This window comes from Hypanus sabinus, chromosome 5 (assembly GCF_030144855.1).
Source record: "Hypanus sabinus isolate sHypSab1 chromosome 5, sHypSab1.hap1, whole genome shotgun sequence".
NCBI classification, from domain to species: Eukaryota; Metazoa; Chordata; class Chondrichthyes; order Myliobatiformes; family Dasyatidae; genus Hypanus; species Hypanus sabinus.
The window spans coordinates 25755318-25775680 of NC_082710.1; the positions used below are offsets into that span (position 1 = coordinate 25755318).

Here is a 20363-nt window from a genome sequence, read left to right on the forward strand (position 1 = left end):
AAATATTTCCAGAAACAAAATCTCCACAGCGAAAAGGGTATTTGTTTCCTTTCATTTTTTCAGAATGTCAGCAGACCAGATTAATGACATGAAGGTGGAGCTGTATTCTGCAGTCTCACAGCTTCAGCATCCTGAGTTCAGTTCTACCCTCTGCTGCTGTTAATGTGGCATTTACATGCTCTCCCTGTGACTGCCCTGCATGGGTTCTCTCCTACAAGATGAACCCATATTCCAAGTTCATGCTGTCTGGTAAGTTAATTAGCCGATGTAAAGTACCCCTGATGAAGGCAGGAAATCAGGTGACAGGAACGGATGGGCATAAGAGAGAGAATATATTGTCAAGAAAAGAGTGAGAGAAATGGTGACAAATTGTTTTGAGAGCTGACGTGGATGGGATGGGCTGAACGTGTTATATCGTGAGGAAATAAAGGAAAACATGAGACTATCTCAAAGAGCATTACCTCCGCAATACCCTGTCAAGACATTGGGACACAGGACATTTACAGCAGCAGGTGCGTGAAAAGGGCCCGGAGGATCATAAGGGACTCCAGCCACCCCGACCACAAACTGTTTCAGCTGCTGCCGTCTGGCAAATGGTACCGCAGCATTAAGCCAACAGACTCTGGGACAGCTTTTTTCACCAGCCCATCAGATTTATCAATACACATTGATCTGATTGACTATCTGAATGCACAGAGATGTAAATGAAACAATTATGTTCACAATCTTAGTGTTTGAGCAATATCCTCCTACATTTCCCTTCCTTATTGCTTGTACACTGCGACAGAGATGCAACATAAAGATTTTAACTCCCTTGGATGTATAAAATAAATACAATACAATACACAGAATATACACATCCAAAAGAGGAAATAATTCACCTGCAGGACAACATTATTAAACTGGTTTGATAGTTTATCTTCAAACATTTTATGCAGACTGACTCAGTATAATACAATACTTTCAGTCCAATTTGGATAACGATGTTGACGTACATGTGGACACACTGTGAACAGAACTCCATGTTTAAATATGTATTCTAGCCTTTTTTTAAAATAAAGGACTGTGAGATATACAGTACATTCAGTGACCACTTTATTAGGCAAACCTGTACATCTGCTCATTAGTGCAAATATCTAATCAGCCAATCATGTGGCAGCTACTCAATGTATAAAAGCATGCAGACATGGTCAAGAGGTTCAGTTGTGTTCAGATCCAACATCAGAATGAAGAAGAAATGTGATCTAAGTAACTTTGACTGTGGAATGATTGTTGATGTCAGACAGGCAAAAAAAGAACCTTAACCTTAACCTTAATCCTTAAGGATCTAGATAGATCCTTCAAAAGCAAGGAAGAGGCAGATAGTCAGGAATGCAGAAGTGAGGTTGCAATCAGATTAACCATGGCCTTCTTGAATAGCAGAGCAATCTCATGGCCTAATCTGCCAGTCAACGGCATTACGCTGGCTCTACGAGCAATGCTCTACTCCACGGGGCCGGAAATATCTTGACTGGCAAGGATTGGATTCCTTAGGGCAACCTTGAGTATGAGAATGGCCCTTTGTGCACATTGACAGTCAATGTCACTGACAATTGAGTCATAGAACAGTACACCATAGAAAAAGGCCCTTCAGCCCATCTAGTCTGTGTTGAACCATTTAAACTGCCTACTCCCATCGACTGCACCAGGACCATAGCTCTCCGTACTGTTCCCATCCAGGCTTCTCTTGAGTGTTGAAAGTGAGCTCGTATGCATCACTCGCACTGGCAGCGTGTTCCACGCTCTCATGGCCCTCAGAGTGAAAAAGTTTCCCCTCGTGACCTCCTTAAACTTTTCACCTTTTACCCTTAACCCATGACCTCTGGTTTTAGTCCCACCCAACCTCAATAGAAAAAGCCTGCTTGCATTTAACCTATCTATACCCTTCTTAGTTTTGTATATAATATTTCTTGGTAATTAATTCAGAATCAGAGTAGAATCAGGTTTGTTATCATTGATATATGTCTTGAAATTCTGGACGAATTCACGTGTGGTAACTTCACATCCTTGCAAAGTAGGTCACAAATATTGTTCATTTGTTTACCTCTTGATCTGGGGTGTGACTGTGCAATTTTCACACTTCAGCATTATTTTCTCTGAGTTAAGCATGTCCTTTACTATGGTCATTTTTTACAAAGACACCCTTTTATTCTAACCTAGCGAGTTCCTTCTCAACTTGACTGCTTAGGACTAGACGAGGATTGCTAAGGACCAGCTTTCCAACAGGTCATGTGCAATGCTACACTTTGTATCCCATTCTGTCCAAACATATTGCTAGGCATTGCCAATAATGTGTCAAAGTTTGACTCTGAAACACAAATGTTGAAATCCAACCTGCCTGAGATGCCTCAGCCTGTCCTTCCCCATTAAGGTCGCTTGGTTTTCATAGATTGCTCCAAAGATAGATGACTGTCCCCATTGCCTACTTCTCACTATGTGTTTCATTTCTCCTGATGCCTGCAGAACCTCACCAGAATAAGCTTTCATTCTGATTATTCTTTCTGACAATCTCATCTGGCTGAATTTGTTAGATTAAGTTTTTGATTCATTCCAGAGCAATCTGCAGTGTATCACTAAACTTGTCAATGAACTGGTTGTTAATTAGCACCTTTCCCCAAAAATCTGTCCACTGCAGTTACAGCTTCTGGCATAGATATTGTACAGACGCAGGTCTTAATTATCTTAAGCTTCCAATCAAAGAAGTCCATCTTTCTCCTGTCATATTAAATTGGCACTGGATTGCTTCTGTTGGTTGACTAATCCTTGGATCTGTAAAATGTTGAAAGGCGACCTCCAGAAATTGAAGCACTTAGCTGTTCTAAATTGAGAGAACTGTGCTGCATGAAGATCATTGCAGTGATAGAGAATGAACTAAATGGTACAGATGGGTTTTGAAACTTTCCTACATTTCATTACCTGTGGGTTACCAGTCACTTAGGATGCACTAAATTCTCCAGCACTCTTGTATGCCTTTTCCATTGACACAAAATTTTACACACAAATTCGAATGGTAGTTTTTTTTCATACCAACCAGTTTTGACCAAATTTGTTCATCTTCCAGTTTACACAATTTATCACAGTTTCTTGGGAAACTGAAAGGTCTGAAAGTGGATGTCAGCTGGTCTAGATGGTATACACCTGGGTGTTCTGAGAGAGGTGGGTGAAAAGACTGTGGCGGTATTAGTAATGATCCTTCAAGAATCACTAGATTCTGGAATGGCTCCAGAAGACTGGAAAATTGCAAATGTCACTCCACTCTTCTAGAAGGGAGAGCAGCAAAAGAAAGGGAACTATAGGTCAGTTAGTCTGACCTTAGTGATTGAGAAGATGTTGGAGTTGATTATTAAGGATGAGATCTTAGGGTAGTTGAAGGCACATGATAAAATAGGCCATAGACAGCATGGGTTTCCTCAAGGGAAAATCTTGCCTGACAAATCTGTTGGAATTCTTTGAAGATTTAACAAGATAACAATGTTTTAGATGATGGAATTAATGGCTTTGCTGAAAAACTTGCAGATGATATGAAGATTAATGGAGGAGTAGGTAGTTTTGAGGAAGTAGAGAGGTCACAGGACAGACAGAAGAGGAGAATGGGCAAAGTGATGGCAGATGGAATACAGTGTTGGGAAGTGTATGGTCATGCACTTTGGTAGAAGAAATGAAAGGGTTGACTATTTTATAAATGGAGGAAAAATACAAAAGACTCTGGTGCAAAGGGGCTTGGGAGTCCTTGTGCAGGATTCCCTAAAGGTTAATTTGCAGGTTGAGTCTGTCGTGAGGAAAGTGAATGCAATGTTGGCATTCATTTCAAGGGGACTAGAATAAAAAAAGCACAGATGCGATGTTGAGACTTTCTCAAGCATTGGTGAGGCCTCATGTGGAGTACTGTGATAAGGTTTGTGCTGCTAATCTTAGAAAGGATGTGCTGAAACTGGAAAGAGTTCAAAGGATGTTCACAAAAATGTTTCCAGGATTGAATGGCTTGTCATATGAAGAGCATTTGATGGCTCTGGTCTGGTATTTTCTAGAATTCAGAAGAGAATGAGGGGTGACCTCATTGAAACCTATAGAATGGTGAAAGGCCTTGATAGGGTGGATGTGGAGAGGATGTTTCCAATGGAGGGAGAGTCTAAGACCAGCAAACAGAGCCTCAGAATAGAGGGGAGTCCTTTCAGAATGGAGATGAGGAGGAATTTTATTATCCAGAGGATGGTGAATCTGTGGAATTCATTGCCAGAAGCAGCTGTGGAGACCAAAATCTTTAGGTATATTTAAGGCAGAGGTTGATAGATTCTTGATTGGTCAGGGTATGAAGGCAGATTGGAGCTGAGAGGAAAATTGGATCAGCCATGATGGGCCAAATGGCTAATTCTGCTCCTATATCTTTTGGTCATATAAGGCGCAATCCAACATGGCAGCAGAATCGCAAGGCAAATTTATATTCTTTAACAGAAAAAAGAATATCTTCACTAATTGTCTCACCCTGTTCTTGCTCCTTGTCCAATGTTCACTGGTTTCAGATATCTATAATGTCCTCAGGCTAAATTATTCTTCAAGTTTCTGCACAACTTCTTAAATTGTGCCGACATCTTTAGTTATTTGAAAAAGGTACACTGTCCTGATCCTACTTAATATCATATGGCCAGTTTATTGAATTGTCAACAGTGTGTCCTGCTTTGCCAGGCACCATTATTGTTATATCTGGAAGCCTCTGAAAAAAACTTTCATGCCTTAGTCACAGGAACACTGCGAGAGATCATTTTTGTATGCTACAAACGTTATCTATAATTTGCCAAATGAGTGTCATCACACCCCTTCACCAGAATCAAAGTAAAAAAATATCATTCTCATTGCCAACTTGTCTTCAGACCCTCGGATTCAAAGATAACTTCCCCTTGCTGCATTTTTGTGGATTCTCAGGTGATTGCTGAGGGAAGAAAGTAGCATTCAGACTTATCAGTCTCAGTATGGTCAATGAGTATCCTAACATTGTAAGATCCAAACTTTATACTATGGTGTGGTAATTGCAGTTTTTTTTACATGGGATAGTTTTGGCAGGCCAGCTACGGCATTGGCTTCATATAGTATACGCATGTCTGTGTTTTCATTCCTGGTGTGATTTGCATACTTGGAACCTGCTAAAGTTACCAAGCAAGTGGAAGTGTAAAAGAAACAAACAGGATAGAGATCCAGTTCACTGAATACGTGGTCCAGACTATTTACCCACTTGTGAGTTCACCAATGTGTGATCACACCAATGTTTCACAGCCTGCTGATTGCCAATCATTTGGTCTGCTTTACTGGTGGATTGAAGACATCACTCTGGGGCATGGAGTACAGAAATGGACCATTCAGCCCGACTCTTCCTTGCTGACCATGAAGCCTGGTTTATTTGCTAATACTGAGTATTTTTATAAGAACTTATTAATAGAGTGGATTGATAATTGTATCATTATTGAATGTATTTGTAATTATTTTCTGTATTTAAGGTAATTTTTGTTTTTAAACTTTATGGGCAATAAAGGACTTATGATATAAATTGCCCAGTTCTCTCCTTTTGTTTTCATATACATGTATAATAATCATAAACATGAGAAAGTCTGCAGATGCTGGAAATCCAAAGCAACACACACTAAATGCTGGAGGAACTCAGGTCTGTGATTCCCTTGTCTATTCATCTGTCCCCACTAATCTCCCTCCCAGCACCCATCACTGCAAGCGTTCAAAGTGCTACGCCTGCCCATTCAGCTCCTCCCTCACCTCCATTCAAAGCCCCAAGCAATCCTTTTGGGTGAGGCAACACTTAACCTGCGAGTCTTCTGGGGTTGTCTATTGTGTTTGGTGCTCCAGATGTGGCCTCCTCCACATTGATGAGACCCCATCGTAAATTGGGAGATCACTGCGTCGAGCATCTCTGCTCCATCCGCCAAAAGCAGAACTGCCCTGTGGCCAAACACTTTAATTCCAGTTCCCATTTAAACATGCTGGTCCATGGCTTCCTCTTGTGCCAAGTTGAGGCCACCCTCAGGGTGGAGGGGCAACAACTTATACCGTATTCCATCTGGGTAGTCTCCACTTGATGGCACGAGTATCGATTTCTCCTTCCAGTAAAAACCCTCTCCCCTTTTTTCTATTCTGCACGTGGCCTCTTACCTCTTCTTACCTGCTTATCACCTCCCCGTGTTGCCTCCTCCTTCCTTTTCTCCACTCTCCACTCCTATCAGATTCTTTTCTCTACAGCCCTCTTATCTTTCCTACCCACCTGGCAACTATCCTCCTTCCCCTCCACCCATTTTTTTTAATTCTGGCACCTTTCACCTTCCTTTCCAGTCCCAAGGAATAAACTTGGGCTGAAAGGCTGAAGGTTTATTCATTTCCATAGATGCTGTCTGACCTGCGAAGCTTCTTCAGCATTTTACATATGTTGCTTTGGATTTCCAGCAACTACAGAATTTCTTCTGTTTTATTTTTTTTCTTTCACACTACAGATCCCTCCCGATCAACATCCATATGGCCAATGTTCTAAAGTGACCTCTAGCTGAACATTTCTTGAGACAATTATCATCCTACTCTGTATGAACAAAGCTTAACTCCCTTCTGAACTCCCCTCTCTGCCAACCCTGTAACCTTTTGTTCCTCTCCACCCAGCCCACTCTTTCCTCCCTTCTCCAGTGTTGGCTACACAACTCTCCCCTGTTCATCCCATCTTTTATTGTTGTCACCTCCCCAGGGCACAGAACAAGTGCAACAACCCTCCCCCACTTCCCTCAATATGCTTCACAATTTCTGGCTTGTTAATCCTTGATTACAGCCCAAGATTATATAATTTTTGAAAGGGTTTTTCCAAATGGGGAGCACAGTAGCATAGTGGTTAGTGTAATGCTATTATAGCACTAGTGATCTGGGTTCAATTCCTCCACTGTTGTATGTTCTCTCCCCATAACTGTGTGGGTTTCCCCTGATCCCTCCAGTTTCCTTTCACATTCCTAAAATGTACGGGTTAGTAGGTTAATTGATCACATGGGTGTAATTAGGTGGCACAAGTTCATTTGGGCTGGAAGGGCCTGTTAATGTGCTGTATAAATAAAATCCTCAACGTAGAACTCTAATAATTCGATCATTGTACTCAAATAACCACTAAGGTAAAGAATAGCAAGAAGTGGAAAAACTTACAGTGGCTGGTGTGGTGTTATGAATTTCTGAAGTTGTGTGTAAAGGATTTTCTTTTATCCTGTTTAAAAGATTTAAATCAGTTTCTAGACCAGAAAGCTCGGAGCTGAGGAAATATGGGACAGAATGGATCATTGTTCTGTCACCCTACACAGGCATTCAGTGTAAATCAGATACAGATGTGTTGTAACAAATCAAGTGCACGCTATACTATGAAATCAATCAGATGCTAATACAACATTCAAGTAGCCTTAAGGCCTATGGAAGAACCATGACACTTAAACCAATAAACCAACAGCAGAGCAGTCTGTTTTATTACATTATGTAATAATTAAAGAGTTTTTTTTACAACATACATTTGAGTTGTGAACTGGATGTTAGGGATATGGAGCTGTGGGAAAGAGATTGTGCCAACATCACACTATTTTACATTTTACACAACCAGTATCTGACTCTTGTATCTAAGAGTTTATAGCAAGGGTGAGCTTCAAAAGGCACACATAGGGCCAGAGAGGGATCAACAAGGACACTACCAGGAAAGAAAAGGCAGTAAACAGCACACTACCATTCATTTATTTCATGGTGTTAACCTTTTGAATCAAATCAATTGTTGTGAGTACCATACTGGCCTCTCAATATGAACTCAACAGGACTCATTTTGCATAAAATGTACAGTGGATTCCGATTAATTGGACCATCGGGGCAGCCACTTGTTCTTCAAGAACAAAACTAATCAAGAAAATAGTTGGGATTCCCTTTGTTTTTAAATATGTAGTGTCAGTTGCATTTGTCTGTGTTCAAGAGCAGTGATTTTTCAAACTGATAGTTGGCAACAAATAAGCAGGAAAACAATTCAGAACTGTCTTGCTCACTGTGGGTTCAAGCATTCAGGATTGGAAAAGACAGAAATGGCCAGGAGTGAGAATGAAATGATTTCACTGCTTCAACAAGCTTGGAACTATAAAGAATTTGAGAGTATTGACAATTATCTTTAATGTTACAATGAAAATAGAGATTTGGAAGGTGCAATTGTTGAAAGCATTGTTTGAAGGCAGTCCATCTGTACTAGGTATCTGTACTCTAATTTAGCTCATTTACAGTCAATCAGAAGAATATAGTAAAATACACTGGATGAATTCCTCTGTCGATAACTATTAGGAACTAATACACAGTTTTATAGTACTACAGTAGTATTGGTAGTGTACCAATACAAAATCTGTTACTCAATTAAACAGAAACTTGCCTTTTTTTATACCTTTTTAACTATTTTCATGGGACTTCAGCTAATTAGGGCAGCTGCTTAATTGGGCCAAAATGTACTGGTCCTGATGTGACCCAATTAATCGGAACCTACTGTATTGCAAATTTCTTGTTAAAATTATAAGAATGTATTAAAATCGCACCCCAAGTTAACTTCTGAACAATCACACAGCATTTATGCAAAGGCATAAAAAAACAGCAAACATAACTTGCATGAAACATTATGAAGTTAACATCTGAAAAAAAAAGGTTATCTTGAAGGAATGCATCAATGCTAGTCAACATAATAATGTTTTGGAAACGGAGGACATAGAAGTTGTATGTGTATGCAACCTTGTTACACACTTTGGTCTAGTTCCTTCTCGAATTATTCAGCTATCATTCTAAACACTAACCAGCTTGCAAGTTGGTGTTCAATTGAAGAAAACTGAAAAAAGCAAATAAGTACAAAAAGTAATAAAAAAAAGAAAATTCATTCAGCTTGGTTGATAAAAACCATATTTCTACACCATGTTGACAATTATTAAACATGTAAGAACACTCGATTCAACGTGCATGACAAACTGAAATACGCAAAAGAAAAATGGTAATTAGAAACACGTGTGTCAAAAAGGTTTACTATCCTTATTAAAGCACTATTACTGTAGCAGGAACCAGCCTGCTTTAACACTGCTTTGCCAATTCACTAACATTTTAAATTGTAAGTATTGTGGTGTCTTCAACCGAGACACTGACCAATTGGAAAATTGATGACATCATAGTGACTGCCCACCTGTCACCTGCAGAAATAAAGATGGAAGGACACATCCGGAGAAACGTGGATGAGCTTTAAATTTTCCGCGTCCGCGGCATTTTGGGAGGGGAAGATTGGCACGACTGTGGGACGATCAAACAAATGTCGCAGTTTGCAGATTTCTCCGGGACATAAGGAATTGGAGCATATGTGTTCCATGAGAGAGAAATTGGTTCCAAATGGACAGAGAAAATTTTGCAGAAACAGAATTTTTTTTTTAAAGGGGGAAATTATTTGCAGATTACTAGCAAGAACTGTACATAATCGATGTCGTAAGGCACAAATTTACACATGGAAAAAGAGGCTTGCCACACAGATGTATGCCTAGTTAGAACCAGCATGATAGAATTATGATCTATGCACTGTAACAGCTTGCCCTTCAGCAGGCTCCATCCATTGCTACCACTTGCAAAACCAGGTTGGCTGCCACATAATGTGCCAGTTTCTAGTTTGCAAATATCAGTGACTGCCAAAACAAACAGAACCGTTAAATCCTTCTACATCCTCTCTGAATAATGGATGGAGACTCCACCTGTGTGTACGGTATCCGAGTTTCTTTCCTTTCCTGTTTGAGTCCTCAGGGGAACACACCTGGACATTCTCATTGATGCACCCCTCAATGTGAAATGAACCTGTCACAGTAAAATAAATAGCCCCCTTTCTTTTGCTCTCCCCCTCCCTAAGCACTTTGATAACCCTACCAGCAGCTGAGTAGAAACACTGTACTCAGTATGCCACCTCCATATTGTTAGTGGACAGTTACCTTTAGAAAAGCATTGAAGGTCTCCAGTTAATTGACTTGACTTAAATAATTACAAACATTGCATTTTAGACTTCTTTCTGATTTTTTTAAAAGAGATATTCATAAATTCATTTGAATGAGTCAGTCATATTTGAAATAGCACTTAAATAATAAATACCAGGAGCTATTAGTGTTAATAGTCACATTAATCATTACAAGGACAATAGCAGAGATGTAGGCCAAAGCCTTGCCAAAATGGCCGATATCTGCTGCAGCCAAGCAAATGTAACACTGAGAGGCATTTCACAGTATCTGAGACTATCTGCAAACAGTAAACTTCAGCTATTGTTAAGTCTGAGTCAACGTCTTCAGTGCTTTGTTTTTTCGAAACTCGTCTCCCTCGAGGGCAATTCCCGAAGGGTCAAGGAGACATTACACGTTCGCTGCAGTTTTGTGCTTTAGGCTCGGCGTCCCATTGTTCTGTTCATGTGCATCAATCATCAATCCCCTCAGATGGAAGTTCAACAGCTGCTAACCCCACCTTTCAAGCGCTGAGTTCAGTAGCCGCATCAGTCGTAAGAAAATATTCCACTTTTCCCAGGGAGCAGGGATAAATATCCTCAGCTTAACAACAGCTCTTTTTTTTAAAAAAAGAAAAACACAAAACTAGTGTTGCAGTTGCAAAGCACCGACTCAGGAAGCAGGTCCCCACATCGTTTTGTACTCCCTGTTGTGACTATGTACACGTGTCATTTGGTTTGATGGAAGCTGAAAGGGGAACAAATGTGGGTTTTGGTGGGACATCTGGTTTTATGGAGGGTGTGCGTTTGAGCCCCAGTCTTGGCAGAGAGTTGTATGGTGCTGTGATGCTGGATCTCCTCGATACGGCGACAGCCTGCGTCAGAGACGGACCTGCATTCACCAGCATGGAGTCTACTCTTTGTGGAGCAGGAGGAGGGTTCTCTCCCCTGTTAAAACTCTGGTTTCTAGAAAGGTGTGAGGAATTGGAAGAGTTAGTATTGTGGTTTCGCTTGAAAGCGGATGCTTGCGCATTTCGCTGCAATGAATTGCTCGGATAGTTTCTCTTGTATTCGATTGCATACGAAGGGGAGGGAACGTCCAGCCGCTTGCTCAGACCATTTGGAGTCACCCCAGAATTAGTGGGTCCGAGTGAGGCTTCTCTCTGGGGAACCTTAGGCGGCACCTGGTCAAGGTTCGCACCCAGTCCGTGGCAGGGGCTTTTTATGCTTCGATATTCCAGTGTGGCATTCTGATCTTCGATAGTGATCTGCGCCATTTCTGATCTGTGGCCCTGATCTCCATAGTCATGCTGGAAACTCTGCTGCGCGGTCGGGAGGACCACCACGCTTGGAATATGGTTGGGCGAGGCGTGGAGGGGAAGATCCATGGGGATGACTGGTGACCCCATGGACGTCAGGTCTTTAGTGCAGGCATTGATCAAATTCTGGTTCCTTTCCCACTGGCAGCTGCCACGGCTCAGTTTCCGCTTCTGCTGCAGGGTTGGCGTCGACTCCGGAGTGGGCAGTGCCGTCAGGTCCAAGTGATGCTGGTCGGCTTTGATCAGAATCTTCGCTGTGCCGTTCGGCGTCACTATTTTACCGTTGTGCATGAGAGGAGTCAGCAGGGCTTCAGGCTTCACCTCCTTCGTCTGAGCATCAAACAGGACGCCCAGCTTTGTGACGCTGCCCATGGAGCCCCTGCGGGATCGAGGCAAGTCCTTCTCTTTCCTTTCGCCTACATCAATATCTCTGCGCCGGTGATCGCATATGCAGTAAACAATTATTCCTGAGAAAATTGCCCCCATGACAAAGGCAAGAATAACTGCAATAGCCAAAAGGGTAACTGGAACAAGCTGATCGTGACCTTTGAGGTAACTTTCACGAATTACTCCTGAAACATTAGATAGTAGACAGAATTTAGTTTACAGGGCAAGAAACACCACTATTCACTTAAAAATACAAAGATCATTGTAAACTTGAATATACATATGATTTTGTAATCTCTAAAGCAACGAACAATCTTCACCTCCTAGGATCACCACTAAGGGTAAAATAAGAAAAAAAACAAATGATCCTTTGCAATCCATCACAATCAAATACCTGGCAGAGAAATAAAAAATTCTTTCACAACTTGGAAACCATTTTATGCAATAACGTACAAGGAAAAAAGATTAAAAATTCAAGTCAAATTGTTGCCAACTTTCTGCTGGTCTAATGAGTAAAACATGAGACAAGGTCAGACTTGGTGCAGTCCTCCTGATGAAGAAACCACAGTTCCTTTGTCAAAATGTGTGCTGAGCAATGGATCTTAAACGGGCCATGAAGAAATGCTGTAATCAGCTTTGTTCTTGCATCAGACCCTGTGCATATGTACATAAATATCAGCCTTTGCAATGTAAACAGCATTATAAAAAGTAGTTTCAAGTGTTAAGAGTTTATGTTCCAAATGTTCAATCCCCTTATTCTTGAACTATCCTCCAGAGACCTTAACTCCAACTAAGAGGAACAATCTCTTAGCATTCAATTTGTTGACCCCCCTTCTTACATTTAATGGGATCGCCTCCACCTCCTTTTAAACCCCACATGATGAGCTCAGTCTACTGCATCTACGCTTCATTTGGAGTTTGAGGAGATTTGGTATGTCACCAAAGACTCTGCATTCTGACTGTTTGCATCAACGTCTGGTATGGAGGTGTGAATGCAGAGGACTGATGACTCAGCCTGCTCCATCTGGGGCATCATTAAGGACCCTCACCATCCGGGACATGCCCTCTTCCCATTGCTACTATCAGGGCAAAAGCACAGGAGCCTGAGACCTACACTCACTTTTTCAGGAACAGTGTCTTCCCCAGTGTCATCAGATTTCTGAATGGTTCATGAAGAAATAAACACTCCCTTGTTATTTCACTTTTGCACTATTTATTTAAATATTTTTATTGTAACTTATAGTAATTTGGTAAGTCTGCATTGTACCGGTTGCCACAGACTAACAAATCTCATGACTAACGTCATGACGATAAACCTGGTTCTGTTTCTGATCTGCTTCAAAGTTCAGTCCTCTCAGGGATTGGTCTAAAAACTGTTTTCTGTATCAACATCATTAGCTATAAGGAGAGGTCAGAGTGTTTTCTCCAGAGCCACAGAGACTGAGTTGAGGCCTGATGGAAATTTATGACATTATGAGAGGCACCGGTAGGGTAGACAGGCACAATAGTATAAATGTCAAATTAAGAGGTCATAGTTTTAAGGGGGGGGGGGGTAAGTTTAAAGGAGATGTGCAGGGTAAGTTTATACGGAGAGTGGTAAGTGTCTGGAGCATCTACCAGGGTACTGGTGCAGACAGATATAATAGTGTGTGTTGACCATAAGACATAGGAGCAGAATTAGGCTATTTGGCTCATTGAGTCTGCTCTGTTTAAATAGGCACACAAAAACAGAGAGAATATATGGATGTAGATCCTATGCATGTTGGAGAGATTAGTTAAATTTGGCATTGTGTTTGACACAGATATTATGGGCTAAAGGGACTGTTCCTGGCCATATTATACTACGTTCTGACTCTAAGACTGGTATATCCTTCCCAAATTAGGGAGGACAAAACAATATTCAGTCCTCCAGATATGATCTCATCAGGGTCCTATATCACCAGAAAAATTAGTACTAGTACTAATTAGTACTAATACTCTTGTACTCCAACATCCCTGAAGTAAAAAAGACCATTTTAAGTACTTCCGGTGACGGCAAACTTTCTGCAGTTGCTGTACATGTGGGAGCCAAGGCAAATAATTTCCCATTGAAGAGTGGACATTGAGGTCAGGAGCTTGTCTTTGTGGAAGCTTAGTCTTCAAACCAGAGGTCCACAACCTATTTTTATGCCATAGAGCCTTACCATCAACCAAGGGGTCTGTGCACCCCAGGTTGGGAACACCTGCTTGAGACAAAGTCCTTAGCCCTTAGACTAAGCTTAGATGATGCAATGAAGATGTGGCATTAACTCAGTGCACAAAAGCATTGAGTCCAGAGACTCAAGTCTCTGATCCAAGTGACTATGACCATGGAATGATTGACGATAGCTGGTGCCAGACAGGGTAGTTTGAATATCTCAGAAACTGTGGATCTGGGATTGTTATGCACAGCAGTCTCTAGAGTTTACTGAGAATGGTGCAAAGAACAAATACAGTGAGCAGCAGTGGACAAAAATGCCATATTACCCCTAACCTGACCTCCCTCCACTGGCTGCCAGTACGGTTCAGAATTGATTTTAAGATCTTCCTGTTCGTTTATAAAACCCTAAATGGGCTGCACTCCCCTTATATCACAGACCTTCTAACCCCTTATTCTACTTCCAGGTCCCTCAGGTCAGCTGACTTGGGGCTCCTGGCTGTCCCACAAACTAAATTTAAGTTCAGGGGTGACCACACCTTTGATAATGCTGTGGAACAGCATTCCCCTCCCTATCAGATCTGCCCCCTCCATCGACTCTTAAATCCAGGTGCAAAACTCGCTTTTATTCACCAGCGTTTGAATCCTCCTGATGTGGCTGATTCTCGGCTTGTGTCTAGGCCCTTGAGTTGTTTCTTTTGTGCCTATAAGCCGTTTGCCTTGTTGGTTACGTCCATGTTTCTTGTTTTTTTGTGATTTTAGCTATCTGCTCTAATCTCTACAGCGCTTTGGTCAACGTGGGTTGTTTTTAAGAGTGCTTTATAAATAAAGTTGACTTGATTTGTTAATGGGAGGAAAATGGCCAGACTGGTTCAAGCCTAGAGGAAGTTGACAGTAACTCAGTGGTGTACAGATGAGCACTTCGAACCTTGACGTGGATGGACTACAGCAGCAGAAGACCACAATCACACTCTCAGAGGACACTTTACAAGGTACAGGAGGGTACCAAAGAAAATGGCCACTGAGTGTATTCTTTACAGGTCTCAACTGTTGAACCTAGCTGCTGAGTAAAACAGTTAAAAGGATGTTAAATTAATGATACTTCCTGGAGAGCACATACTTTAGGCAAAAGTATAATTAGTCTTTGGAATAATGGGTGCCTTTAAGGATTTCAGGAAAAGCATATTTTGCAATGGAAATTACATTAAAATGAATCTGAAACTGTAATTACCATTAAATGTAAACCAGTGAATATGTTACAGATTAAGGACCAGTAAATCAGAATTTCTGAACTGCATTCACTTACAGGTCCTTATCTCCCTGCAACATACCTGCAATATTTACACAGGGCTGAATAACCAGAACATTGTCAATACCACTGATCCTAATTCCATTGCAAAATGATTGCGATTAATGGCTATCTCCATTTTAAAGAAGTTTTGCTTCCGTTACTTAGTAATGAAAATGGTCAAGTAACTTCCAGCAATTAGATTAGCAAGGAGTAAAAGTCTAAGATTAACCAGGCATTTTTAGCACATTATTTTAAGGAAACATTTTGGGAGGGTTCAAACTAATTTGGCAGGGGGAGGGGAACCAGAGTGAAGATGAGCTTTACTAACAGAGGCAATGTGTAGTGAGGCTCCGAGCAAGGAGAGGCTGATGATAGGGCAAAATTGCCGTCAACGGGATGAGTTGCAATGTAAAAGACTGACAAAATCAAAAAGGGTGAATACATGACTGAAGGTGTTGTACTTGAATGTGAATAGTATATGGAATAAGGTAGACGAACTTGTAGCACAGTTAAAGATTGGCAGGTATGATGTTGTAGTTATCACTGAATCATGGCTAAAACAAGATTATAGCTGGGGGCTTAATGTCTAAGGATACACATTGTATCAAAAAGACTTGCAGAAGGGAGGGGTGGCATTGTTCTGTTGGTAATAAATGAAATCAGATCATTAGAAAGATAGGGTCGGAAGGTGTTGAATCATTGTGGATACAGCTAAGGAACTACAAAGGTAAAAAGACTTATGGCAGTTGTATACAGATCCCCAGACAGTGATAAGGATTGTGGTCAACAAATTTCAACGGGAGATAGAAAATGCATGCCAAAAGGGCAATAGTACAATAGTCATGGGGGATTTCAACATGCAGGTAGATTGGGAAAATCAGATTGGTGTTGGATCGCAAGATGGGGTTTTTCTGGAATGCCTATGAGACGGCTTTTTAGAGCAGCTTGCGGTTGAGCCCACTTGGGGGTCAGCAATTCAGGATTGAGTGTTGTGCCATGAACCAGAATTGATTAGAGAGCTTCAGGTGGAAGAACCATCAGGGGTAGGTGATCATAATATGATTGAATTCACTCTGAGATTTGAGAAGGAGAAGCTAAAATCAGATGCATCAGTATTATAGTGGAGTGAAGGGAATTACAGAGGCACGAGAGAGGAGTTGGTCAGAATTGATTGGAAAAGAACACTGGCAGGGATGACAGCAGAGCAGCAATGGCTGGAATTCCTGGAAGCGATTCGGAAGGCACGGGATATATACATCCCAAAGAGGAAGAGTGTTCTAAAGGCACAACCATGGCTAACAAGAGAAGTCATAGGCAAAATAAAAGCCAAAGAGAAGGCACATAATAGAGCCAAAATTAGTGGGAAGTTAGAGGACTGGGAAGCATTTCAAAACCAACGGAAGACAACTAAAAAGTCATTAAGAAGGTAAACATGGACTATGTAAGTAAGCTAGCCAATAATATTAAAGAGGTTACCAAAAGTTTCTTCAGATACATAAAGCATAAAAGAGAGGCAAGTGTGGATATCGAACTGCTGGAGAATTATGCTGGAAAGATAGTAATTGGGAACAAGGAAATGGCAGATGAACTGATCATGTTGCATCAGTGTTTACTGTGGAAGACACTAGCAGTATGGTGGAAGTTCTAGGCGTCAGAGGTCATGAAGTGTGTGATGTTACCATTACTAGACAGAAGATTCTTGGGAAACTCAAAAGTCTAACTGTAGATAAATCACCTGGACCAGATGGTATACATCCCAGGGTTCTGAAAGAGGTGGCTGAAGAGATTGTAGTGGCATTAGTAATGATCTTTCAAAAAACACTAAACTCTGGAATGGTTCTGGAAGACTGGAAAACTGCATATGCCACTCCACTCTTCAAGAAGGGAGAGAAGCAGAAGAAGGGAAATTATAGGCCAGTTAGTCTGACCTCAGTGGCTGGGAAAATGTTGCGGTCAATTGTTAAAGATGTGATTTCAGAGTACTTGGAGGCACATGATAAAATAGGCCATAGACAGCATGGTTTCCTCAAGGGAAAATCTTGCCTGACCAAACCTGTTGGATTTCTTTGAAAAGTTAACAATCAGGCTAGACAAGGAGAATTGGTGGATGTTGTATACTTGGATTTTCAAAATGTCTTTGATAAGGTGTTACATGTGAGCCTGCTTAACCAATTATGAGTCCATGGTATTAAAGGAAATATTCTAACATTGATAAAGCAGTGGCTGATTGGCAGGAGGCAAACAGTGGGAATACAGGGACCATTTTCTGGTTGGCTGTCTATGACTAGTGGTGTTCCACAGGGGTCAGGGTTGGAATTGATTCTGTTTACGTTATATGTCAATGATTTGGATAACAGAATTGATGGCTTTGTTGCAAAGCGTGCAGACAATGTGAAGAAAGGTGAAGGGATATTGTGGTTTTGAGGAAGTACAGAGGCTACAGAAGGACCTAGACAGATTAGGAGAATGGGCAAAGAAGTGGCAGATGGAATACGGTGTCAGGAAGTGTCGCAAGGTGATTTGGTTGTCCTTGTGTTGGATTCCCTTAAGGTTAATTTGCAGGTTGAGTCTGTGGTGAGGAAGGCAAATGTGATGTTAGCATTTATTTTGAGAGGACTAGAATATAAAAGCAAGGATGTAATTTTGAGACATTATAAAACACTGTTGATACCTATTGTGAGCAGTATTGGGCCCCTTTATCTTAGAAAGAACATTCTGAAACAGGAGAGGGTTCAAAGGAGGTTAACAAAGATCATTCCAAGACTGAATGGCTTGTCATATGAAGAGCTTTTGATGGTTCTGGGACTTTATTCAGTACAATAACAGGTGACCTCATTCAAACCTATCAAATGGTGAAATGCCTTGATAGAATGGATGTGGACAGGATGTTTCCTATAGTGGGAGGATTGAAGACCAGAGGACACAGCCTCAGAATAGAGATAAGGAGGAATTTCTTTAGCCAGTGAGTGGTGAATCTGTGGAATTCATTGCCACAGGTAGCAGTGGAGGTCAAATCTTTATGTACAGGTATAGATAAGGCAGAGGTTGATAGATTCTTGATTGACCAGGACATGAGGTATATGGGGAGAAGGCAGGAGATTGGAGCTGAGAGTTAAAATGGATCAGCCATGATGAAATGGCAGAGCAGTCTTGATACGCCAAATTGCCTAATTCTGCTCCTATTATCTTATGGTTTATGGTCTAGTATATTAAAAGATTCCTTTTAATGGCTGTGCAGAGGCACACTTTTAATTTTCAAATCACATCTTTTATCTCCAACTAGCAGCCATTGTCTATAGCACTCCTGCGGCAAATGGTTCTCTGTTGTTTAATTATGGTCAGTTCGGTGAGCCATGAGGTTGAACCTTGGGATTTAGGCACCTCATTCATCATGGCAAGGACAGGTGCACACGCTTCACATCCAAGTCATGTTAATGTTGCACTAGTTATCTGCTACTACTACTACTACTACTGGGGAAAGGGTTCGGTGAAATGAGAATGAAAGGACGTGGCTGAAAGGTGAAGTATTCATGGAGAATCTGAGGGAAAATTTCTTGACACAGAGAATACTGCAAGTGTGTTAATGAGCTGCTGATGGAAGTTGAAGATGCGGTAACATCTAGGATAGGAACATGAATGAGAGGGGCTTGGAGGGACGTGATCCGGTTGAAGGTGTATGGGACTAGGCAGAATACCAGGTCAGCATGGACCAGATAGGCTGAATGGCCTATTTCTATGCTGTAACACTGTATGACTCTATGATCAAATACGAACAATCCTTGAGCTTCTCTTGCATTGTGCAACTTCGTATAACTCTGAAAACCAGCTGCCATTTGTTGCAGGTAGTTCAGAATGGTCATGGAAGAGAAGTGGAGACATAAATTACCTACAGCAGGTCTACATGATGCGTTTGACAGTGCAATAAAAAGGATTAAATGCCTCCATCTGGTTTGCAGATTGGAAACCAGGGAATTTTAGTTCTGATGTTTAGGTACCTATGGGTGGAATGACAGCACAGCAATTAGCGTAATGCTTTACTGTGGCAACTGTAAAATCGGGGGTGGTTCAATTCCCGCTGCTGTCTGTAAGAAGTGTGTACATTCACCTGAGACCACATGGGTTTCCTCTAGGTGCTCCAGTTTCCTCCCACATCTTAAAGACCTATGAGTTAGTGTTAGTGAGTTGTGGGCATGTGACATTTGCACTGGAAGCCTGGTAACCCTTTCGGACTTCCTCCAGAGCATTTCGGAGTGCGTTGGCCATTGATGCAAACAACACATTTCACTATGTGTTTGTTTCAACATACATGTGACAAATAAAGCTAATCTTGATCAGAGAGCATTGGATGGGGCAGAGATTGCAAAGTGAAGGGGAAAGAACCCAGTTCAGTAGTTGTCAGTATGTGAGTGATGGATGATCCTTTAAAAACATGGAAAGCCCAGAATCATTGGGTGGAGTAAATGAAATGCCAGCTATGGGCCCTATTAACAAATTATGCTTTGGTGTAAGACAATCATGGGTAAAGATTTAAATTGCCTGGGGAATGTTTCCAAGGAGCCTGCTGCTTGAGTTGTCTCAGGCCAAATCGTTTTCTGTACTCTTCTCCACAGATGCTGCCTGGCCTGCTGAGTTCCTCCAGCATTTTGTGTGTGTTGCTTGGATTTCCAGATTTTCTCTTGCTTGTGAGTCTTAATCGTAGCTCAGTGGTAGGGTCTGACTCAAAACATTACGGATTTAAGATGCACTCAAACAAAACAAAAATCCACTCGGACATTGTTTGTGTCCTTGCTGACTGTGTACTACTTGGGAAGTGTTTCCGGACGCAGCACCCGAAGGAGTGGCTGGTCTTGCCGTTGGACTCGCTCAGGAACGTCCATGATGCTGAGGAGCTGCTCACACCAGAGATGCCAGCAGCAGTTAGTTGGGTGACCAGTGGTAAAGGTAGAAGGGCTAGACAGGGAGCGCAAGATTCTCCTGTGGCCATTCCACTCTCTAACGAGCATCTCATTTTGGAATCTGCTGGGGGAGGGCTGCGGAAATGACCTTTCAGAGTATGGTGATGTCAAGGAGCATGGTGGTGATAGGGTATAGAAACAGTTCAGATCACAATGCTTTGGTAAACTAAATAAACCTACTCCACAATCAATCTAACCCTTAAACCCCATT

The 20363-nt window shown here is 41.5% G+C and overlaps 1 protein-coding gene across 7 annotated transcripts in view; it reads right to left on the reverse strand.

The window, feature by feature from the left end:
* Positions 1-7504: 7504 nt before the first annotated feature.
* The window catches only part of sema6a (sema domain, transmembrane domain (TM), and cytoplasmic domain, (semaphorin) 6A), a 96053-nt gene continuing 83194 nt past the window's right edge, over positions 7505-20363 (reverse strand). For all 7 annotated transcript variants that reach the window (XM_059969620.1, XM_059969619.1, XM_059969618.1 and 4 more), the window contains one exon: positions 7505-11915. In XM_059969620.1, the coding sequence (XP_059825603.1) occupies positions 10741-11915 (1175 nt within the window). In that variant the 3' untranslated portion in view covers positions 7505-10740. The remainder of the gene's footprint in view (positions 11916-20363) is intronic.